Source organism: Vitis riparia, chromosome 18 (genome assembly GCF_004353265.1).
Source record: "Vitis riparia cultivar Riparia Gloire de Montpellier isolate 1030 chromosome 18, EGFV_Vit.rip_1.0, whole genome shotgun sequence".
Classification (NCBI taxonomy): Eukaryota; Viridiplantae; Streptophyta; class Magnoliopsida; order Vitales; family Vitaceae; genus Vitis; species Vitis riparia.
The window spans coordinates 13260698-13279160 of record NC_048448.1 but is presented as its reverse complement, the minus strand read 5'-3'; the positions used below and the strand labels follow the sequence as shown (position 1 = coordinate 13279160).

Here is an 18463-nt window from a genome sequence, read left to right as displayed (position 1 = left end):
AAAGTAAAAAGACCAAAAGTGAGAAGAAAAAAAAAAGGAAAAAGAAAAAAAAAAAGGGGTTAAACACAACTTTCGTTAATACCATGAACCCATCAAGGATATTTTGGGAAGATGGGTTTTTACCTTCTTCTTTTTTAATTTATTTATTGTATGAAAATATCACCTTTTATTCCATTTGGATTAATGGTACGTCAATTTTCCATTGAGAAGATTTTAGATTTATGGTGCACGAAGAGGAGTATAATATTCATTTAAGATAGAATTATGCAATCCTTGCTTATCTAAACTAAGGTTTGATTAACACTAGTGGAGAGATGAAAGCGTTGGTGTGGAATATGGGCCCTAAAAAGACGGCTTCATTCAAAAGACGAGTCCACTTGCAAATTATTTTTGTGAAAAATCTTAAGGTGGGGAGAAGACAAAAATCACTGGGATTTATAATTATAAAAAAGAATTTAATAAATAATTTTTTAAACTATTAAATAATAGGTCTTTTTTTCTTGTTTTTAGTCCAGCAAAATAAATGTAAATAGTAAAAAAAAAACAAGAAAAAGAATTATAAAATAATAAGAAGAACTCATATTTTGATTCTATTTTGATTCTATATCATAGGAATGGAAATAGTTCTTCTTATTATTGTTGTTGCTTTAATAACAAGTATTTTTGTTTTTAAATCAGATAAATTTTTTTCTATCTATGATTCATTGGAACAAAAAAGGGCCCGGATAGGTCCGGGCCGTGGGAATAAAATAAAAAGGTCATTTTGAAACCTTCTATTTTTAATAGGCCGTGAACTAGATCAAAATCATTCTTAACGAGTCCATAAAAAGTGATTCTATTTTTTTCATTAGGTCCAAGTAGAGACCAAAGGTCTTGAGCGATCGATCCGACAGAACAACTCAAAAGATAAAAAAATATCGTTAATTTCTTCATGTTCGTTCCAAGTTTGAAGTACCATTTGTACAAATAAGAATGGTCAATTATGAGTTTGGCAATACGATTTTGTATTTAGAAGTTCATTAGTAAAAGTCTAAATAAGTCATTCAGATAAGAGTACCGTGGTAAAATATCTTAATCGACTTAAAGAAAAACGATAGAGCCTAACAATAATTTCTCTTTTGCTTTCTTGTACATGTGAGGTAACGGCGCAATAATTACTATGGACAAAGGAGACACATAGGCTCTAGTAAGAAGCCACTAACTGCATGCGTAGTGCGGTACCCCACATTTGTTTGGCGTTTATCCTATTTTGTTGCTTTCCAATTTTCTATCATATCTTTGTGCCAATGTCCTTTCTTCCCTCCAAGGAACAAACTTCTTTTGAGCCACCATGGTACTGTTTTTCTTACGGGAGCTGTGTAATGAATCATGCTTGGTTTCTGTTCCGGATCCATTCTTCACAGCCATGATTTGATGGAATGAAATAAAAAATAAAAAAAAAGACTTCCCTATTTTGTTAAATCCAATACGACAAGATTGTTCTAATAGTAATCCATGCGACATAGGTTTAACACGGTTATAGTTGGAGTGCTCGATTTTTATTATATTAAAATATGTTTGATAATAATTTTAAAAATCGATTTTAATATTTTTAATTTTTACATGATAAAATTTTTTAAATAGTATATAGATTGAAAATGTTTTTTAAAATTATTTTTAAATATTAGATAGATTAAAAACGTGTGGGAGAAAGGACTTATCATTGAATATATATGCCAAGCTGCTTTGCTTGTTGTATCATGTGTCAAAATTAGGTTGCTTGTGATTTGAAGAAGCTTGACAATTTGATTGACATGATTCTTATCAGGATGCTTACTCGTCCACCAATTATGTGGAGGTCTCTTGTTAATGGGAATAGTTATTCCGTTGATGCAATGAGTGGTAGTCTAAATGAGACAAGCCCATGACATGAAGCCTACTGTGCAAAAATTATTTACTTGGAAAACATGATTCATAGAATAATTCTCAGTGTATCTCATATGCGGGTATCCAAGTCACTGAACCCTCTGGTTTTGAATTTTTTTTAAAATATTAAAATATTATACGTGATTTTAAATTTAACTTTAAAACCGTAACTTATGAATACGGTTTTAAATGATTATAATTTCAAAAATAAATTTAAAATATGTGAGTTGGCCACATTGGATTTCTCATTAAAAGGGCTGGGTTTCTTGAGAACTGAAGACGCTTCAGAGCTGCCTCGGTTTTCTAACCGGGAGCAAATGTGATCACGTAACTCTCCAGCCAGGGCCATTGCTTCGGTTCAACCACTTTGACCTGTTAGCTTCGCTTGCGTGACACACCAGAGCTTAGAGCACATTACCATCCCAGTTGTCACTCATTCTTTGGAAGAAAAATATTACTGGTCCTTTTCCTTTGTTCCTTAAACCACTCCATCTATAAGCATTACTTCTTCTTAAGTTATTCCATATCGAGAGCGTTGCCTACATACCAAGCGAAAAGAAAATTAAAAGAGAAATTAATTGTTGGAACAGCACAACTCACATAAACATTTCATGTTACAAATAGAACTGCTATGCAATTACAGGCTTTGTCTACTTTTGATACTTTTGACACCTTTTATTATTCTATACATTGGGCATAGTCTCAAGTCAAGAACCTTTCGAACAGGCTTCCGAAGAAGAAGCTCGTCTTGGCCCATCCGCTAGCCTCAGGTGTCTTAGCACTGGATGGTTCCTTCTTCACGTTAAGCATCATAGTGTGTCCGATTTCTTTACGAAGCGCTTCTATGGTCTTCATGTCCACTGGTTTTCCAGAAGCATCTCTCACGTAGAAAACATTCATTGCTTGCTCTCCAACTGTTGAGACGCCCGCTCTGGTAACTGACAATCCATGTTCTCGGAGAACCCTTGTCACTTCAGATAACAAGCCTACTCTATCCTTTGCACAGAGCTCCAGGCTTAAACCCTAAACACATTCAAATTTCAATCTTACAATTGTACCTAAATTGAACTCTACTCCATCAGATAGAACAGCAACAATATTGGAAATGCATATGACAGACAGGATCATAATGTGTTTGGAGTAGGCTAAGGGGAAAAAAACCTGGCATTTTGCTGAATAAGTTGACATGCTTTCTTTTCACTTCTTTTTCCCCTTATTTTCTGTTTATCTTTCATATAATATAATGGTTGGATTAGAAGCAACACTTCAATGCATCTAAACAACACTCACCCCACCACCACCCCCCAATGCCCACGCATGGTTTTCCAATGGTGTTTTTTCGGAAGCAAAAGAATTTTATACTTTCACCATTTCAAGGAGATCCTTTCCTAGGAGAGTCACTAAATGTCTCTTTTTTTTTTTTTTTTTATAACCGAGGAACCTTCCATGACCAAGCCCTTAGGACTCTCCATAAGGACCCAAACCTGGGGGTACTAACTGCCCCGCAACAACCAGCATCGGACAAATTTAGGGTATCAATAGTGGCAGAATTCAAACCCAAGACTATGTGCCACTTACTAGGACCACACTTTCTAATGTTCACCCTAACCAACTGGACATCATCAGTGATAGGATTCGAACACAGGGTCATGTGCCACTTATTGGAACCACACTTCCCAGTGTTCACCCTGACTAACTAGGCTACCCTAGCAAGTGTAACTAAATGTCTCTTTTAACCCGGGAACATGCTCTATTTTCACAAATAGAGCCGTAAATGTCACAATTGAGAGAAAACGAGACTGGCATTGGTATGCATTCAACGAATTGTTAAATCCTTTGGTCCTAGTATTCCTTAATTCAATGTAAGTAATGCACATAGACTAGCACAATGACAAATAGCTCAACCAACAGTACAGCAGATAATAAATGGAGTTAACATCTACCATGGATAGAATATCATGCTATAACTGTTGATGGCATAAGAATTTCAATGTGCAATAGACATACTGAAACCATATTATCCCACTCATCTTTATTTCATTCCTATTACTAAAAAATGTTAAAATAAGTAACAGTAACAAAATGTGAAATGGCATTGAACCCTTCAACACCTGCTAAGAGGCTCCAACCCCTCTTTTTAAGCTGGACTATGGAAAGACCAGCGAAAGTCTTGGCGTGTAAACTAGCAACGAATTATTTGAGCTATAACATAAGATCTAAACAACAGAAAAAACATTAGGTTGAGTTCTCACTCACCTCGCTTACTCTTCGTCGAATTGCAGCTTCAAGACATTTGATGACCCTTTCCTTCTCTCCTTCATTATCAAGTGTGCAACCATCCATGTGACGAATAAAATACTCCTGCAAGTATAAAAATTCAGCTCAGGTAACGATAACAACTTTTAGGGGCAGCAGAACTTTAATGTAAATGACGACATTTTATTTTGTTACCCATACCATTTGAAGGCACAAAAACATGGACTCATAAGAAAAGTTGAAGTAAACACCCAAAAGCAATGATAAAAATCCAAATGATGCTAATTGCTGAAATAGTAGAAATGATTTCATAGACATGACAAAGTAGGGCCACTTCAATTGGCCATGAGCTAATATTCAACTTTGATAGAATGATTTCAGCATTAAATATTAAATAACTGATTCCTTAAATTCTCTCCACTTGCAAAATGCTGAATAGCCTAAATTTCGTTAGAATCCCATAGAACAGAGTTCACATATCTAATGGAAGACTTTAATGAAGAATGATGTCAAGTATCCGTTACATCGCATTTGGCCTTCCAAAAGAACATGTTTATGAGCACTTGCACTGAGTCAACATCATATTTACTTCTGTCAGTATTCTTGCTTAACATGGTATGGCAGGCAATTTGAAGTCATTTGAGATCATAAGCAAGGTTTTACTATCACATGGAGAAAATGCATTTTAAGGAAAATAAAACTCAATCTACCTAAAAGTCTGCTTGAACAAACTACTAGATATGGAGGTGCATGTCGGACTGTTTATCAGAGAATAGTCATGCATATACCTGTGATGCATAGGGACCATCGGATGAAATGCTGGCATGGAAAACAACATATTGCATATCTGTGAGTGTGCACACAATGTCAAACATCAGTTTTGGCCGATCTTTACACATGACACTAACCGCTGAGTATCCCTTATCCTCACAACGGTCAATTGTGATTTTTGGTTTGAAGGAGGGAGGATAATCAGCTTCAATTGTTGTTCCACCACCTTCATAATCCCTGTCTGCAAACAACATCTGGTGAAGCCTCCGATCAACATGAGTGAACCCCATGGAGAAACTGGTTCGAGCCACTTTGTCATCATCCTCGCATCCACGTAACACATTCTTGAGTTGCTCCTCCATAACAGATAATCGAGTTGGGTCATCCACAGCACGGCATGTGGCATCATCATTGACATAGACAACACATGCAATTCGTCTGTTGTGTGTCCAAACTTCAGCACCTACCACATTAAAGTGGAGGTCAGCTAAAACAGCAGAGATCTCTGATAAGAGGCCTGGGCGGTCCTTGCCAATGAGCTCAATGGCCGTGTGATCACCAACAGAGTGCACCCCAACTCGTTTTCCTGGCCAAGTCTTTACCCCATCTATGGTGTCTCCCTTTGGTCCTAGAGCCTATTGTAACAAAAATCATGGAAGAAAATGCTCAGTTTATCATATGAAGAAAATATTGATTGACATGACTCATGAGGTTACCAAGGTCAGTCCAGGCACTGAAAGACAATATTATCAATGCACTCGCTATGGGTGAAAGAATGAGCATGACCATCCATTTCATACTCTGACACATTAGGGAACATAACAAACTTTTAAATGGGGAACCATAAGGGATCTTTGCCCACATCAATATGTGACATGTGAAATAGCTGATTTTAGAGTAAGGGGCCTAAATTGATGTGAAAACCCATCCACTTATACATCTGGTTTTTTAATTATATAGGAAGCAATTAGCTTGCAGGTTGGTATGGTTTCCCACTTGCATACTACATTCTGATAGTTGCCACCAACAGAAGGGTATGCTGTGATAAGCTTGATCAATATATGTAAGGAACGTGAGGTAGAGCACATCAGGAACGGAACCAGAAGAATTCAGTGTGTGTGCATCATGAACTAAAAATAGGGAGCACATTCATCATCAAAGACAGTTTCTAATTGGACATGAACCTTCATATTGAATTTGCACACTGAAAATGCTAGTGACTTGTTCCCATTAGGAAAGGATTGATTGAGGTTGGTACAATGTATCACCTCAGGCTTACATGTTTATTTTGCAGGCTATTGGTTACACAATTTCTGTTAAGGTTCCACTAATATGGGTGAGTCCATGCTCAATCGGTTCAATTGGCCCTCTTATTCTGGTTTTAACCCAAGTACAGAAAAAACAGTATAGCAGAGAAGAAGAAAGCGCACCTTCTCAATGTAGTCGATGATTTTTCCATCTGTAATTTTGTTTCCTTGTTGATCGGTGACATGAAACACTGTTTATTCAAAGAGAATTGAAATGCTCACCTAATTGTTCACACACATGCAAGAGCTTGCACATGCAGAGTATTTGCCGTGAACTCTCCTTTAATCAGTATGGTATCACGGCTTTTTTAGTACATGTGCTTAGCTGGAATATGGGGTATCATGTATTGGTTCCACCACCAAAATTCCAGGATGAAATACATTAGCATTTTTACATCCCACATTGTCTAAATTTCCACTCTTGAACCTAATATCTAATTGGCCAACCCTGTCTCTTAAACCACCCAAGCATATATGATATAACCAAAGACTAATGCATTTCAGGGCTAATATTAAGTAGCAGGTTTACATGTAGTTTAGAACATATTGGACTTGTACATAAAAAAGAGAATCTAGATAAGTACTGCTTAAAGGGAGAGTTCATAGCAAGCAAAATGATGGTGCCTTCTTATGGAAAAAAGAAGCTAAATAAACTTAAACAAACGTACCATCCATGAACCATCCGCCATCAGAAGAGATGTAAGCTTTGGTAATTAGGAGGTCAATGTCTGTTAGGATTTGTACCACTTCCAGCAGTATTCCTGGTTTGTTCATGCTGTCAACCTGCAACATCAGATTCCACAATCTGCATCTAGTCATTCATGCAAGTATGGTGTAGTAAAAAGAAGTATCGGGAAGTTTTGTTGTCAAGGCACAAGGTATCATGCATGAGGGAAAAGAAGCCAGTTGATCTTAACAGGAAGACGCTTTTACCAGATTCTTATAAAATTCCTTTCACTTTAAATTCAAATTATGACTCCACTCATTGATTCAGTTTTCAGCTGGAAATAGGAGCCAATTTGCCAGTTTGTAAATAGGGGAAATAAATGTAAAATGTGGCCTGACCACCCAAAGGTTGAACTCGGGCTGAAGCTTTTAGATGCAAACTTGAGCCTGGGTCAAACCCAATCTAGAATCAGGCTGAGAATTATGGCAACCTGACTGACTTTGAGAAATTGTGTACTAGTTCTTTCTTATTCTTTTTAATGTTTCCAAACAATATTATATTCAACATGATATGGTTTATCTTTCTTCCCTTTCGGAAATAATGAAATTAGGAATGTGAAAGCCTGGATGCCATAATTTTTCTGTACTAACTTACAACAGGGAACTAAAAAGAGCCTAGTTGACAGAATCACAACTGACCTTGCCAGTCATCATTTAGAAAGCACAATTCTTGTTAGTATAGCAATTTACCTTGATCAGAGTACAGTCGCTGCAACTTAAATTGTCTACAGACACCCTGAGAATAGCATTAGAAAGAAAAAAGAGTTAACAACAAAATTTCACTTGCTAAAGTGCTAGAGAATCGATCATATTAAGCAGTCTCAAGGGTTCCATCACTGTAGACCATACAATCAGAATAAAAATGATTGAACCAATAGTGTGCTGATCAACTGCCATTATTCATATATGGTGGCTCATAGGTATTTTAATGATGGGCCACTTGAGGCTATTTAACAATGTAGCAACAACAAATTTTCTTAGAAGAGACAGATAGACGGAAAGAGAACCTTGGAGGATTTATTCTCATGCTCAAGTTCTCATACTCAGGATCAAAGTAAGGCCAACAAACTTTAGCCATTGGATTGCAGCTCACAGCTTCTCCAGTCAATATAGATTTCTCTTCTCTTCCCTGCATCATAGTGAGGTTATGATTAGCAGGTGAAATGCGATTTTTTATCAATTAACATTCGTTCGAAGCTTTGGAAATAGAGGAACAATGTTCATGATTAATTTTCCAGTTCCTGGACTTAAAATATGCTTTATACAACCATCCATTATGATGAAACTCCCTTTTAGTTTCAAATAACAAGGACTGGTTCTAAAGTAGCATGCTCAAAAGGTAAACGAGTTTAGCGATGTCTGATTATAGATGATATAATGAAATTATCATTCTCTTCGGGCCTTTTCCAAAAATGTTGCCGAGTTATTTATAAAAATTTTATCTCTATAGAAGCAGTACAAGATAACAGAATCCCAAAGAGTTCTGCCATCTGAGCAATCTAAACAACTTTCACTGGCGCACAGTATGAGATCTAACTAATTCTCTATCCTAACTCCATCCCACCCAAATAATAGAAACAAGAAGAAAAAAAATAAATACCTCCATGCCCTGCAGACATTCAGAAGTTGTCGTCTGGTTATATGGCAGTGGGGGCTGATTTTAGATAGGATAACCACTAATAAATATCTCATGTTAAAGATTCTAATACAAAAACCATACAAACACCAAACACAACCCAATTTCATATGTTTATGACGTAAAATAGATTTTTATGAGAGATGGTGTTTGATGAACTGTTTAATAGTATTAAATATTTGATTGTTTGTTTTTATAAAATTTATTTAAATTAAAAAATAAATATATTATTATTTTTATTTAAAAAACACTACATGATTTTTTCTATTTAATAATAAATTACTTTCGACAAAAGGTTAAAAAAAACAGCAATTTTCATTTAAGATGATAAAGATACTACCATGTGTAGAAATGATGAGAAAGAGCTCTTGGGGTTTAGCTAGACATCAAAGTCACCCTCATTTGGGAAAGATGAGAAAGAGCTTCTTGGGCTTTATCTAGGCATCACAATCACCCCAGTCCCATTTCATACTATTACAAAGGACGCTCACATTATGAGTAGCATATCCTGCAAACATAAGGAGCAAAACTGCTTCACCTATGTAGCTTGCTGTAATACAACTAGACGTCTAGTTTGCAACCCGAGTAGATTGGTTTGGATTGAAGGACGACTCAGGCCCAATTCGGACTATGCTTTGAATGGAGGTATTTGGAGGAAAGGAAATGATTTTCTTAAAAATTCTGGATTTCGTTGTTTCACAGGGATTTGTATATAAGGATGCAATGGAAAAGGTCTGTTGGGACTAACCCAGTCCGATCCTGACTAGGTTTGGGGAAAGACTGATTGGGGTAGATTTAGGTTTGGGGTTTTTCTTAGAGCTCGGACCGAATCTACCAGGTAGGGTTTTGTACCTCCCTGACCGACCCCATCCCCACCCCAACTTAACTAGAATAAATTTAGGGATGATGTGATTGGGGTAGGGTCGGGTTCGGGGTTTCCTTCAGAACCTGGACTGCTAGCAGGGAAGGATTTTATAATACACCGGTCCATCCCAACCCAGTAGGTTTTAAAACTTAAAATTACACACACTGGAGGCCCAGCAATCCCCTACTATTAACCCAAGAGGAGCATGTTATTGAAATATGGCATCCGAATTCCGTTTCTGGTCCCCATTCACGTAGCCTTTGTTCAAATCTGAAATTGCAAGTGGATCATGGATCTTACTTCCTTACAAGACCGGCCCACTTCCTGCCCAGGCCTTAGTCGCCTTCTACCCACTTCCAGCAAAGAGGCGTCATGTGCACACCACCCATGTTACCTTTAACCACAAACAAAGTAGCACCCATGATGACCCAGCCACTTTACCTTCAAACCTTTGCTCCAATGGTGGAAATGCCAGTAGTAGACCTATTTTGAAACTTTACTGCTAACGTCATCCTAGAAAACTAAATTGCAGAGATCATTCTTCTTTTAATTCATCTTTATTGCCCACTTCTTCCTCTGTTGTTCAATTGATAATTTCTTTATATTTGAACTTTAAAAACTTTCATGTGTTTCCATCATACTTCATATTTTTATTGGACTAAGGGTAAAATGTTTCAGTAGAGAATTCATTTTTATTGAAATTCTTTCTCATGCCAAATAAGAGGATATCGATATCTTTCCTTTACTTCTCATTGCAATAATTGAATTCCTTTCTATCAGATGTTGAAAATGTTTCCTCAGTTCTTTTTTATTTTCAAAATTTATGTACTTCATCTTTCTTAACGCCTCCATACATGCATAACTTAAAAAAAAAAAAAAAAAAAAAAAAAGATAGATAACTATGGAAAGAGAGTGAACAACTTATCGAAATGACATGAAAGAAAGAAATGGACAAATATATTAGACTGCCACTTATCCTCTTAAAAACTGAAGTTGTTAATGAATGTGCCAACAACAACTATTAAGCTGCCTAACAATTAATATTCCATCTTGATGTTGCCTCCTCTTACATATGGATTTAATAGATGGGAAGACATAAACAGAGCGGGTTCAACCCAAGATACCTAAGAATCAAAGTTGTTATACCATTTAGTTCATGTATTCCCTCATTGGTCAAACCAAATGTGGGAAAAAGTCGTCCCGCATTTATTGACCTAACAAAAGTCATATACAAAGTGGAAATTAAGTTTTAGTTTCATAAAATTTGTAAATCGACTTTATACCTTAAACTTTTGGGAAAAGGGCTAGTCTAACAAATTCAAACCACAAAACTAATTATAACAACATAAGGAACAAATACTATTGATTGCAATTGTTAAATATTTCATAAGTCTTAGATATAAAACTCCACAATTTGATAACCACTAACATTTATCACACATCAATAAAATAGGGATGGCAGAAAATTAGAACAATGTAAAATAATGTTGCTATATTTTATTAATTTTAATTAACACCTATATATACACGTATGGAAGAAGGTGCAAAAAGGGTGGTCAAAAATCTTTTACAACATTTACAATAACTGCAATATCGAGGCCCTAAATATATGGATAGAATCACAACTTCAATAATTTTATTTGGAAAGGATTCGAATTGTCTATCAAGGGAAGACTTATGGTTGTCTGTCATGAGAAGGATCCAAATTGTCTATCATGCACCCGCAAGATGAAGCCTCCATTAAAGACTCCAATCTTGGAATGAAGTTGTTCAAAACAAGTACAAGAAAGTGGCTTAGTGAGAGCATTAACAAAGTTGATCATCACTATTGATATAAGAGACAATTAGTGAACCTTGCTCAATTGTGTCTTATACAAAGTGAAAATCAATAGAAATATGTTTCATACGGTAGTGGAAAACTAGATTGGATCAAAGGTAAATAGCACCTACATTGTCACAATGAATAATTGGAGGCTTAGGGATAGAGACTCTAAGTTCACCAAGCAAGGATTGCACCCAAGATAATTTAGCAACAGTGGTGCCCATTGCACGATACTCAATCTTGGTTGATGAATGGGCAACAGATTTTTGTTTGTGAAAGGACCATGAGATAGCATTTCCATCGAGGTAAACAATATAAGTAGTAGTAGACATCCAATCATTGCGATTTCTAGCCTAATCCACATCAAAGTATGCACTTAGCATGAGAGGTTGATCAAAGCATAAAAGAAGACCTTGATCAATAGTGTGTTTTAGGTACCACAAGAGTTACTTAGCAACGGTCCAATAATTGACAATGGGATGATGCATAAATTGAGATAACTTGCTTACAGAATAAGCGATATTTGAACAAGTTAGAGAAAGATCTTGAAGAGAACCAACCACCTCATGAAAGACAATGACATTTGTAGAAGTAGCACCATCATGAAATAAAAATGGTTGAGTGGTGGATAGCGGAGTGTGAACATCTTTGCACCATCCATGTGGAATCAAGTGAGAATATCCCATACGAATTTATGATGAGTAAGCAAAAGGCATGAGATGTAGTAGTGACTTCAACATAATGAAAAGCACCTAAGTCTTTCAGTGAGAATTGGCTCAATAGAGCAATTAAAAAGGTGGAAACAAGAGTAGGATCACTGCCAATTACCAATAGATCATCCACATAGACGAGAAAGGAGATAGTAGATAGTGGTAGAAAGGCCATAGGAAACAAATAGAGAAGTGTCAAACCGAGAATTGAGGAATCCATAATCTAAAAGAAACTGTTTAAGTTTCTTGTACTATGCTCTGAAAGTTTGTTTTAAGCAATATATTGTTTTTCTGAGACGACAAACATGAAAGGGATTACCAGAATCAACAAAACCAAGTAGTTGAGACATGAATACCTCTTTAGAGAGTGTGCTTTGCAAGAAGGAATTATTAACATCAAGTTATCAGATAAGCCGCCCATGAGAAAGTGATAAAAAGATAACGATGCTAATGGTTGTAGGCTTAACAAGTAGATTGAAGGTCTCATGATGGTCCACACTAGGGCATTGGTGAAAACCTTTACATATAAGACGAGCCTTATAATGAGCAATGATGTCATTTTTTGTTTTATGCGAAAGACCCACTCACAACCAACAACATTTTGACTAGAATTATAGGAAACCAAATCCTAAGTACCTTTGCAAACAAGAGCATTAATCTCATCAGACATAGCTTGGTGCCGTTGTGGATCCTTGATTGCCTAAGACACATAAGTGGACTCCACAAGTTCAGGAAGAGGATGTTTGGTGGTGTGGTTGAACTATTTAGGTTTAAAGATGTTATTTTGAGCACAAGTGGTCATAGGATGAGTGCAAATGGGAGTTTAGAGATAAAACATGAATGTTGGCTGGGAAAGGGGGCATAAAGGAGGCTCAAATGTCAAGATATGGGTTAGTGGTGCAATAGTGGGTGAATTTAAATCATTGTGCACAAGTCTGAGAGTGCAACAACCGTGACATCATGAAGAAAACCAATGTTAGATGGTGACAATAGAGGCATGCATGTATGCCCACAATCATGATTGACAACCATTAATGGAATGGAAAAATGGGTAGGGTACCATGCTGAAGAGCTATTCAATGCAAGAGGAGGATTGCTCGTAGAGGATCGAGAAAGGAATTCATGCTTAATGAATTGAACATGCTTGAAGTGGAAAATTTTATTTATGGAAGGGTCATAGCATTTGTAGGCGCCTTGAGAGTTGGAGTATATAATAAAAATACATGGGTGAGACTTTGGTGCTAGTTTGCGAAAAGAGTAAGGGCAAAGCCAAGGGTAGCAGAAACAACAAAAGACATGAAGTTTGAGATAATTTAGTGGTTTTTAGAATAGACACTCAAATAGTGATTGAAGATTTAGAAGAAGTGTGGGCAAATGATTAATAAGATATGCAATTGTTTGAAAAGTAAAGCTCTAGTAAGAGTAGAGGCTTTGTGTAGTAAGGTGAGGCCGGTTGCAACAACATGACAATGAAGACGTTCAGCGAAGCCATTATGCTTTGGAGTGTGGGGAAAAGTTTTAAGGTGTTGAATCCCTTATGATTCACAAAGAGATTTAAGTTTCTCATATTCCCCATCACCCTTAGAATAAATAGAAAGAATTAGTGCTTTAAAAAAAAAAAAATCCACCACAGCTTTGAATTTGGAAAACACAATGAACACATCATATTTATGACACAAAGGATAAATTCAAATGTATTTGGTAAAATGGTCCACAAAAATTACATAATACCAAAAAGTATCCATTGACGTAACAAGAGCAAGGCCCCAAACATCAATATATATAAGATCTAAGGGACCTCTACTTTGAAGAGAGGAAACACCAAACATCAAATGATGACTTTTATTACATCGATAAGAATCACAAAAGAAATTTCATGGAAGTTTGGAGGAGATCGGAATGTGACTATTATGGAGGAGGTGATTGAAAATTCTGATGGAAGGGTGTTCAAGACGATTATGTCAATCATGTGTTGAAGCAGGAACACCAACTAAAGCATGTGGAGTCACTATGGTAGAATTCTCAACACTTGGCCACATGTCATGGTTGTTGGGTCCTCGAATTAGTTGTGCCCACATGCCCATGTCTTTCACAACAAAATGAGATGGAAAAAATTCAATGGAAGCATGATTTGATTTGCAAAATTGAGAGAAAAAAAATAGATCTTTTTCATGGAAGGGAAAAATAAAACATTGGATAAGGGAAACTTATTGGAAGGGGTAGAAAGGTTGGTTGAACTTGTGTGAGTGATTTTAAGACCTATACCATTTCCAATGATAATATCCTTGAGCTCGTCATAATTTTAGTGCAAATTAGGATTGTTAAAATCAACAGTCACATGATGAGAAGCACCAAAGTCCATGATCTAGTTAGTTGAGCTAGCAGTGGTTGTGGTTGTGCGATGTGTCCTAGGTGGTTATCAGTGTTTGTGTATGCCCTTGTTTTGCACAAATTCGGCATACAACATTCTTCCAATTTTGATTACTGGGATTTTGTCGAGGTTGATTTGAATTGTTGTCAAAGTTTGTGTTTAGAGAGCCACAATTATAATTGGAACTATAGTTTGAGTCCTTTGGTTTCCATCAATGTTCACTGTTGCGGTTATTGGTCTCATGATTTGCAGGTTTGGTGTTATGACAAACAACATTTGATGTAACACGTGAGAGATCAAGTTGGATTTCATCACTATTTAGAAACTTTTCATGCTCTATCAACGTGTCAAAGAGCTCTTCAAAGGTGATGGGGTGCTCTCTTTGACATATTGTAACCACAACTTTCTTAAACTCTTTGCCAAATCCTTGAGGACACCGAATAACAATATCATCTTCATCTTATAGCACTCTAATAAGAGCAAGTTCATCACAAATACCTTTGAATGTATGTAGGCATTCAAAAACAGGTTTTGTGCCTTGGGTTATTGAGGTAAATTTGTCTTTCAAATACATGATTCTGGAGCGAAAGCAATTGGCAAACCTCTTGTAAAACAGTCCCAAGCATCATGAGCAGTTGTCGTAGAAGACACAAAAGAAACAACGGACTCAGATAAAGAAACATGCAAAAAGAAGTTGATCCTGTCTTTTTTTCCAAAGAGTATAAGAGGGATTTAGTATGCTGGTGTTGTTCTCGGTGATAAGAGGTTCAAGACAAGGTGAGGTTCCATTGATATATTCCAATAAAACATAGCTAAATAAGAAATTGTGGAATTAGGCTCTCCAAGAAATGTAGCTAGAGGATGAAAGTTTTAACGGTAATTGAGCAACTGCATTTATAGAGATCAAGTATGGTGTGTTGTTTTGATTGGTAATGTAAGAAGCAAAAATAGAGGTTTGGGTGGTGTTTTCGGAAGCCATTGTTGTTGAATGGATAATGCTCTCGTTAGAGAACTTGCTCTAATATCATAAAGTAGGGATGGTAGAAAATAAAAAACAATCTAAAATATTGTTGTTGTGTTTTATTGATTTTTAGTAACACCTATACACGTATGGAAGAAGGTGCAAGAAGGGAAGTAAAAGATCCTTTACATCATTTACAGTAACTGCAATATCTTGGCTTTGATTATATGGAGAGAATCACAACTTCAACAATTGTATTTGGGAAGGATTCAAATTGTCTATCAAGGGAAGAGTTTGGGTTATCTGTCATGAGAAGGATCCAGGCTGTTTACCCAGGTTGTCTACTAGTCAATACAATCTATTACAACTAATACTAGTAAGTAATGTAACTATTACCTTACTTTGGGTTCTTATACCAACTTATGCCCACACCTACTCTAAGACCTTAATCCAAGTTAGTAGGCACTATCAACCTACTTGAGTTGGTTGTCATGAGTACAATCAACTTATTATTGGACAATCCTGATATAGTTCAACGTACTCATGTTAATTCGTATAAATAGAATCAATTCCTTAGCATTCAATTCACATAAATTAGATAGAGAGATCGTCTTCCATTCGGTTGGAGAAGAGCCATGTGCTTTTACAATGAACTTATTTGAACAACTCAACATCACAAAAACAGCAAAATATAATTATGTTTATTATATATATATATATATATTTTTAAAGAAGATCCTATGATAATTCATACTCATGATAATATCATAATTCACCCAAAAAAAAGTTAGAGCTGGAAATAAACGGGCATACCATAAATATACCTTTAACCTCATACTTTTAGTGCAATTACATATTTTTTTTGCTTATTTGAACACATGACTAGGCAACTTTGATGTTAAATTTCTAGTTGTGAGCACAACCAACACTCAAGGAAAACTCTAGCCTAGTTCAACTTACTCAAGTTGCAACCTCTAGGTTATTGTTTGATCTTAAAAGTCGCACAAACAACAAAATGATAAAATTTACACAATTTCAAAAAGTTTGATCCCATGACAAATCATACCTATGGTATCTTTAAATAGTTCCGAAATGAACTTGTCTAAAAACAGAAGTGCATCTTTAATTCAAACCAAGTTCTTACTGCAGTTTGTGACTATATAACAATCTAATATTGCTGAACAACTGTTGTCTAGTTTAACCTACTCAATTGTAAGTTAAGCTTAATGTTGGAAAGCTCAAGATCACACAAATGACAAATTATAATTATGATGTTATCATATAATTCCAAAGAATCACCTAACGACAAATCATACTTCAGACGTCAGAGCATAATTCCAAAAAACCAGTCTCTCTAAAAATAGAAGTTTGTACAAGGCCTCTTTAATTCAAGCCGAGTTCTTACTGCAGCTTTGTTCTGTGATTATTATATTTTTCACTTAAACACATGAATATTGCAGCTTTGCTGCTAAAAGAAAAAAAAAAATCCTTTCATGACTGGAATCAGCTTATTATTCGACAACTCCCATCTCCTTTGAGTTGAAAGAAAGTTCATATGGCAAACTGTACCTATGACATAATAGTATGATTCCCGAAAACAGAAGTTTCATATCGTATTCACACATTTGATTCAAACCAAGTCCTTTTTTGCAGCATTTTAGTGTAACTGTATATCTTTTACTTATTCCAGCACATGACTGGTGCAACTTTGGCGTAAAAAGACCTTTTTGTGCCACCAACTCATTGCTAGACAATTGGGAAGTCGTCCCATCTACTAAACATTGCACGCAGAGCTGATTGTTGGACTACTATTTCTAAAACCAACAGAAAACCATGATCACCGTAAAAATAAACAAGGAAGACGGGTTAATTTCATGGCTATACCTTTTTAACACATGACTGGCAGCTTTGTGTTAAGATATATATATATATATATATATATATATATATATATATATATATATTTTTTTTTTTTTTCTTTTGGACGGGTAAGGGGAAGTTGATGCTAGACCGCTGGTGTTGCATCCGAAAAAGATCCCGTGTAAGGGACCAAACGCACTACAGGGCGTGTGTCCACGCCCCCAAAAAAGAAGAGCATGGTTGCACGGGCTACTGTGATTGTGGTCCTTGTGGATGGCATACGAAACGTGGGAAAGAACACTGACCATGGGAACGCGCTTTTAGGCGCGTGTAACGGGAGTGTGTAAAGAACAAAACAAAGCCTCTTTGAGATGACATAAAGACTTGATTGATTGAAACCCTAACCACCATTATCGTTCATTGTTCACCATCCCGTATCCCTACAGCCATGGCTTCCCAAGAGTACGACTCTTCTTGAGCGTCCATGCCGTGGGGAAGCCATCATCGATTTGGCCTTTCGCTAATAACTAATACTAAACTCTGACCGTGTTTATAATGAACACGGCATATCCCTCTAATCAATAACCCCACCGGCGTGTTTTCACAATCTCGTACTGTTCTGTTGGGTTCGATAGAAAATTTTAGCAAGAAATGTTTGCAGAAGACAAATTACTCGGACAGTTTTATCATGTGTGTAGTGAGCTTCGGGAGAAACAGATTTCGAAAAAGCTCTTCTCAGTGGAAGTGTTATCTTCAGCGGAAAGTTGCCTCAGGGAAAAATTTTCCACAGAAACAGAGTCCAAACGTTGAAGCAAAAAAAAATGTTACTACTCTGAAAGGGAAGCGGCTTCACGATTTCAAGGAATAAAAACTTATCAGACTGCATTATTCAAAAGAAAGATAAATTGTACAGAAAACAAAAACCGCGAAAATCAACAAGAATTAGCCACAAAGGAGCAGATTTGGAGAGAAAGCTACTCAGTGACTGCTTCCAGAAAAAAAAGAAATCTCCACGGAATTTGAAGTACAAATCTGAAAAAAATCTCTGCAAAACGCAACGATTTGTAAAGCACATGAAAACTTACCAAAAACGGGTGAGAATGGAGTGAGGAAAAGCGGCAGAGTCGATAAGCGAACAATTAGTCTTTCTGGGAGCCCTCAAACAGAGCGAGAAGACTTCACTGCGCTTTCGACGTCGGAAGAGCACTTGCAGAGAACATGCTCTCTCTCTTTCTCTGTCTCTCTCTCTGTTGAGTGAGTGTGTGGTAGATAG

At 36.4% G+C, this 18463-nt stretch overlaps 1 protein-coding gene across 3 annotated transcripts; it reads right to left on the bottom strand.

The window, feature by feature from the left end:
• Positions 1 to 2117: 2117 nt before the first annotated feature.
• Positions 2118 to 18463, bottom strand: LOC117906999 (ACT domain-containing protein ACR3). 3 transcript variants are annotated; one of them, XM_034820303.1, is made up of 9 exons: positions 18276 to 18463; positions 7973 to 8094; positions 7656 to 7701; positions 6908 to 7022; positions 6363 to 6430; positions 4950 to 5567; positions 4162 to 4266; positions 2621 to 2928; positions 2118 to 2444 (listed from the first exon to the last, which is right to left on the bottom strand). In XM_034820303.1, exons 2-9 carry the CDS (start codon positions 8041 to 8043, stop codon positions 2417 to 2419), a joined length of 1359 nt encoding a protein of 452 aa, XP_034676194.1. In that variant the 5' UTR covers positions 8044 to 8094; positions 18276 to 18463; the 3' UTR covers positions 2118 to 2416. The 3 variants fall into 3 exon arrangements, with proteins under 3 accessions (XP_034676194.1, XP_034676192.1, XP_034676191.1); XM_034820301.1 differs by lacking the exon at positions 18276 to 18463 and adding an exon at positions 8942 to 9453; XM_034820300.1 differs by lacking the exon at positions 18276 to 18463 and adding an exon at positions 8566 to 8619.